Source organism: Cajanus cajan, chromosome 3 (genome assembly GCF_000230855.2).
Source record: "Cajanus cajan strain Asha chromosome 3, NIPB_CcT2T_4, whole genome shotgun sequence".
NCBI classification, from domain to species: Eukaryota; Viridiplantae; Streptophyta; class Magnoliopsida; order Fabales; family Fabaceae; genus Cajanus; species Cajanus cajan.
This window is the reverse complement of record NC_138519.1, coordinates 52,724,374-52,730,653: the sequence shown is the minus strand read 5'-3', so window position 1 is coordinate 52,730,653 and position 6,280 is coordinate 52,724,374. Positions and strand designations below refer to the sequence as shown.

The window sequence follows — 6,280 nt, the reverse complement described above, 5'->3', positions numbered from 1 at the left end:
TGAATATCAAAGAGGTTAAAGACTTTTGGAAGAGAGAATTTTCGTGCAAATTCTGATCTCACTCAAAAATATCATCAAAAGTGATTACAAAAGTAAGAAAAAGGTTTATATAGGGTGGGGGAAACTTATGGTGCAAGCTAGACTAACTATGGTTCAAGAGAACCATGGTTCAAGGGAACCATGGTTAGCTTGGCTTGACCATCCTAGATGTTTTAGGAGGCTTGTGGAGCAAGCTTATGACTTAGAAGCTTGGGAAGCAAGCTAAGTTATAAGCTTGTAGCACAAGCTTCCCAAGTGTACAAGTCAACTAAGCAATTCGGTCAAAGTAAGACAAGCTAGGCCGCCTACTTGTTTTTCCATATTTAATCCAATCCAAAAACTTGGAGTTGGTTTAGTTAGGTTCACCATATGATGGTGAGACATAGATAAATCAATTCCTTGGAAAATATGGAGCAAAACAAGCCCAATATGTAAAATTTGGCCTAGGCCCAATTCTGACCCAATTACTAGTTGCACCTACACACCTTGCTATTTGTCACCCCACTTCTACTACTGAAAAATACAAAAATGAATGACCCTTAATACAAGGTCAAATGGAGCAAAAGTCTCCAAGTAACATACCCTAATTTTCTTAAAGGATAACCTAAAATAAAAGAAAGAAAGTGTCTCACAAATACAAAGGCAAAATACACCTATACAAGTATCTACTATATACAAGGTACAAGAAATCAAACTATACAATGTATGTACAATAGAGACTATGAGACTAAAAAGAGGAATCATACTCAATACTCATATTGAGCATAGGTCTAAGAAACACCTCCTCTGTAAAACCCTCCTTTAGCCTCCTAACCATGGACCTAGTTAAAGGCCCAATGGTCTTCATGTGTGAGTCTCCTTGGATCAACCTTCACCCTTCTTGGTCTTACCTCTTCTAAAGGGATCCTTGGGGATTAGATTTCTATCAAATGACTTCTGTCTTCTCTTGAATTTCAGACTAGTCGCTCTCTAGTCGACGCTCTCTAGCCGCTCTACAACATTCGCCTTCTCTACCAAGGCTGGAAACTTTGTGATGGCCATAGGCACCACCACTCTCCTCAAATCATACTTCAATCCTTCAGCAAACTTCCTACACTTCCAAGCCTCAAAGATGGCTTGGGTGTAGAAGCGTGCCAAATGCTTGAATCTCATGGCGTACTCAGTCACTAACATCTCACCCTGCTGCAATCTCATAAACTCTACCTCCCGAGCATGCCTGACACTTTCTAGGAAGTACTTCTCGAGGAAAACCCTATTGAAGCACACCCAGCCCACAACTACTCCACGGTCAATCAACATCTGACTAGTACCCCTCCACCAATGCTCTACCTCCCCTGTCAACACATACACTACATACGCGAGCTTCCGCTCTTCTGAACAACCCAAAACTGAGAATATCTTCTCCAACTCGCAAATCCAGTGGTCAGCCACCTCCAGATCTGCATCACTCCTGAATTGAGGAGGACTACACTTCCTGAACTCAACTAGATCCCTGCTCATATGAGACTTAGTAGGACCTGCTACAACTCTCTCTGCATCCGCCCTAGCAAAATGTGCAGTCTACTGTTGCATCTCCATGGCCATCATCTCCATGGCCCTAGCTATGTGATCATACTAGGGTCTCACCATACTACAAGAATTCAAACATCCTTTTAGTAACTGATGTTGTGTATTTTACTCGTATTTTAGCACTTTAATTCACAAGAATTCATAGCATAATCATGCATATCTTTCATGTTTTTAATAAATTTTTATATCATTTTCCTATTTTATGCTTTTCTTGGTATGTGTTGTGTTTTCTCTGAGCAGGATCAAGATTTAAGAATTAAAGAGGAAATGTTGAGCTACAGGGAAAATCACGGCCGTGATTCTAAATCACGCCCGTGATTCACCAGAGAAAATCACGGCCGTGACTCCCAATCACACCCGTGAACGCCACTGACCCTTCATAGATGTGCTCCAGAGAAGATCACGGTCGTGATTCTCAGTCACGGCCGTGATTCACTTCGCGTCCCAGCTTTTTAAGTTTTATGTTTTATTTTTATTTTATCTTTGTAATTTTTATCTTGGTAGTTTTACCTTTTTACCCTTTTAGGTTATAAATTAGATGAGGTTAGCCTAGAACGGAGATTTTTGTTTCGGAGACAGTTTTTTTTAGTTTTTGACACTTGGAGAAGGTTGGGCGCCTGTGCCATCGACTCTAAGGTTTGCTTTTCTTTTATTCTTCTTTTCTTGGAGAACTACTATGAACTCCTGTGAGTAGTTTCCCTTTTTCTGGGATCAGGGCTTAGCCTCTGAGAACCTCTTTATTAATGCATTATTCAGTTTCTTAATTTTATTCCAATTCTTGATCTGTTCTTTTATATTTTATATATGAACTTTAATATTATTGTTTTCATAATAACATTAATTAAGGATGAACTGAGAGGAGAACTTGATTATAATTATGATAAACAATTAATCTTAATTTTCATAATCATAGATAATTAGGGATGAACTGAGAGGAGAACCTAATTATCGGAACCTAAAGGAACAGACTTGAGTGTTAAATCACGAGAGTTGATTTAAGCTTTCGAGGAGCAATAGATTAACAAAGATCTTAATGGGTTTAATTGAACGTAATTACCACGAGAGTAGAGATTAATTTTAATTAAACACGTCCTCGTAGCCTGAGAAGGTGCAAGGATTAAATTAGGTTAAGACTACCTTCAAGATGGAATAGAATTAATTAATGAAAATAATAATTCAATATTGTTGGAACTCTTTGTGCAAACCCTAGATTCCCGGAAATCTCCTTATCTTATCTTAAAGTTTTATCTTATTCATTAATTGCATTACTATCTCTTTTACCATCAAATCTGATCTTATCATCTCAAAACAAAAATTCAATCTGTTTTAAAATTCAAATTAAAATACTAGTAATTCTAGGTCAAACACGTAGTCCCTGTGATTCGATATTTATTACTTGACGACAACCGTACACTTGCGGTTTTCCATACATCAAGTTTTTGGCGCCGTTGCCGGGGACTACGTCTCTTGATTTAAATTACAATTATTTTAATTCGAATTTTTTTAAAAAAAAAAAAAAAAAATTAAATAAATAAATAATTTTTTTTTTTTTTTTTAGTGTTTACTTCTCCAATTCAGATTTCACGGGTCACTTTCTTTTTTTTTTGCAGTGCCTTAGGGTTAATGCAAAAGAGATCTCTACGTCTTGGGAAACCAACACCACTTGATCCTGAGATTGAAAGAACTCTCCTGAGAAGGAAAAGAAACCTTTCTAGAGAATTTGACATGGCTGCACAACGAGATAATTTACCGCTTCGGGATTACTCTGCACCCGTAGCTCGTGGGATACCTGGAGGGGAGATGCAAACTGGAGCTACTGTACCAGCTTCTCTGGTGAATATGCTCAAACAGAACACCTTTGGAGGACTACCATCAGAAGATCCTAATGACCACTAAGAGGGGTTCTTGGAAATCTGTGAGACCCAGCAATTTGATGATGAAGTTTCTGATGGAATGCGACTCCGCTTATTCTCACTCACCTTGAGAGATAAGGCAAAGGTGTGGCTAAGAACAGTGCCTAGAGAAAAGATAGCAACTTGGGAATTATGTGAAAGAGCTTTTCTAGAGAAATTCTTTCCTCCTTCTAAAACTAAAGAATTGAGGAAGAAAATCACTAATTTCCAACAAGGCACTGGAGAGACTATTTATGAAGCATGGGAGCGGTTCAAAGGATATCTTCAAGCATGCCCACAACATGGCTTCAACCGTTGGCTTACCATCCAATTTTTCTTTGAAGGATTGGACCAACAAAGCACCATGATATTAGACTCAGCAGCTGGAGGATCTTTCATGGGGAAACCTATTAATGACTGCATGATTATTTTGGAAAATGTAGCCTCAAATCACAGCCAATACAGTGAAAGAGAAGTCACAGCAAGGAAAGGAACTCCGGGGCGATATGAAGTGAACAATATTGAGTTACTCTTAGCAAAATTTGATACTCTTAATCAAAGATTAGACAAGATGGAAAAAGCTAAGGTTAATTCAGTGGCTACAAATCAAGTATGTGACCTTTGTAGGGAACAAGGGCACACTGCAGTAGATTGTACCTCAATTTTTACTGGAGAAAAAGAAGATACTACTGAACAGGTGGCAGCTTCTCATAATTTCTATGACACTCCTCGAAGAGAGAAGAGTAATCCATATTCCAACACATACAACCCTGGTTGGAAGAATCATCCTAACTTTTCTTGGAAGAATAACCCAGTTCAAGGAACTAGCAATCAGCAACCTAATTTCCGTCCGTCCAATCACTTCATTAATGGGGAAGGAAATCCAGTACAGACACCCTCAATTCAACAAAGTGTTTCAAGATTAGAAAACCTTATGGAGAATTTTGTCACTAATCAAAAACAGACCAATGATTCAATGGCAAATTCTATTCAAAACCTTGCTGTCAAGGTTGAGAATATTACTCTCCACAACAAGATGCTGGAAAATCAAATTGCACAGTTGATGCCTAGTTCAAACAATTCTCCAGGTAAGTTCGCAGGTAAAACAGTTGCAAACCCAGCTGAAAATGTTAATGCTGTTACTTTAAGGAGTGGGAAGAAATTAGACAGACCTGTGTCTAATCAAAATGATAATATTGAGATTGATGAAGACGCTTCTCCTATGGTTGAAAAACCTGAAAAAGAGAGATTAGAAAAAGAAAAAGTATCTTCATCAAAGCCTCAAACTGTTTATCACCCTCCAATTCCTTTTCCTCAAAGGTTAGCAAGGACTAAACTTGATAGACAATTTGAAAAATTTTTAAATATGATCAAACAAGTGTATGTAAACATTCCATTTGTAGAAGCTCTACAACAGATGCCTACATATGCTAAATTTCTTAAGGATCTTTTAGCTAACCGAAGGAAATTGGATGATAGAGAGACTGTTACATTGATCCATCATAATTTGCCCAAAAAACTTAAGGATCCTGGTAGTTTCTCTATACCTTGTCTCATTGGAAATCTAAGGTTTGAAAAAGCCTTATGTGACCTTGGGGCAAGTATCAGTTTAATGCCTTTATCAATTTGCAAGAAATTAGATATGGGAGAATTAAAGCCTACAGCAATGTCAATCCAGTTAGCAGATAGATCTATAAAATATCCCATAGGAATTTTAGAAGATGTTCCAGTTAAGATAGGTAAATTTTTAATTCCGGGAGATTTTGTTGTTTTAGAAATGGAAGAGGACAAACAAATACCAATCATACTAGGTAGACCATTTTTGGCTACAGCAGGCGTGATAGTAGATGTCAAACATGGAAAATTGTCCTTATCCATTAATGATGAAACAATGGAATTTAATATTGCTAAATCTGTTAGACAACCTTCTCTTGAAAATATTTGCTGCAGGGTTGATATATTGCCTAAAGACATGGAGGAAGAAGTCATGAGATCTATTTTGAGGGATCCCTTGGAGAATTTTCTAGTTGGAGGAAAGCACATAGATCTTGAGGGGATTCAACCTAATTATGCTTGCTTGATCGATTCAAGTCCCCCGTGTAAAGAAAAAGATCCTCTAGTAGAAAGTCTTCTTGAGTCTTCAACAGATTGGCAAGAAGAAAACTCTCCAAAGTTAGAACTTAAACCACTTCCTTCATCTTTAAGGTATGAGTTTTTGGGGGCTAATTCCACTTATCCAGTCATAGTAAATTCAGCTTTAAATGAAAAAGAAACTGAAAAACTTCTCAATGAGTTGAGAAAATTTAGAAAAGTTATTGGATATACTATGGCTGATATAAAGGGAATTAGTTCTTCATTTTGTATGCATCGCATCTTCTTGGAGGAAGGATCCAAACCTTCTGTTGAAGCTCAAAGAAGACTAAATCCCAAGATGAAAGAAGAGGTAAAGAAAGAAATTTTGAAATTATTGGATGCTAAGGTAATTTATGCTATATCTGATAGTCCTTGGGTAAGTCCAGTTCATGTGGTTCCTAAGAAAGGTGGGATGACAGTAGTTAAAAATGATAATAATGAATTAATTCCCACAAGAACTGTGACTGGGTGGCGTATGTGTGTTGATTATAGAAAATTAAATAATGCCACTAGAAAGGATCACTTTCCCTTACCTTTTATTGATCAAATGCTTGAAAGGTTAGCAATGCATTCATACTTTTGTTATTTGGACGGATACTCCGGTTTTCATCAAATCCCTATTCATCCATTAGACTAAGAGAAAACTA

The 6,280-nt window shown here is 37.3% G+C and overlaps 1 protein-coding gene and 1 non-coding gene across 2 annotated transcripts; both read right to left on the bottom strand.

Moving 5' to 3' along the window:
• Positions 1-1,008: 1,008 nt before the first annotated feature.
• LOC109794103 (uncharacterized) lies at positions 1,009-1,539 on the bottom strand. The gene has a single exon (XM_020353566.2). It carries the CDS (start codon positions 1,537-1,539, stop codon positions 1,009-1,011), a length of 531 nt encoding a protein of 176 aa, XP_020209155.2.
• Positions 1,540-3,702: 2,163 nt separating this feature from the next.
• Positions 3,703-3,809, bottom strand: LOC145956633 (small nucleolar RNA R71). Its single transcript, XR_014432872.1, has one exon. It is a non-coding gene; the product is annotated as a small nucleolar RNA R71 (small nucleolar RNA).
• Between the last annotated feature and the right edge of the window lie 2,471 nt (positions 3,810-6,280).

What these genes read in the sequence shown, in the direction of transcription:
- LOC109794103 (XM_020353566.2), bottom strand. Translation starts at nt 1,539, where the DNA reads ATGAGCAGGGATCTAGTTGAGTTCAGGAAGTGTAGTCCTCCTCAATTC.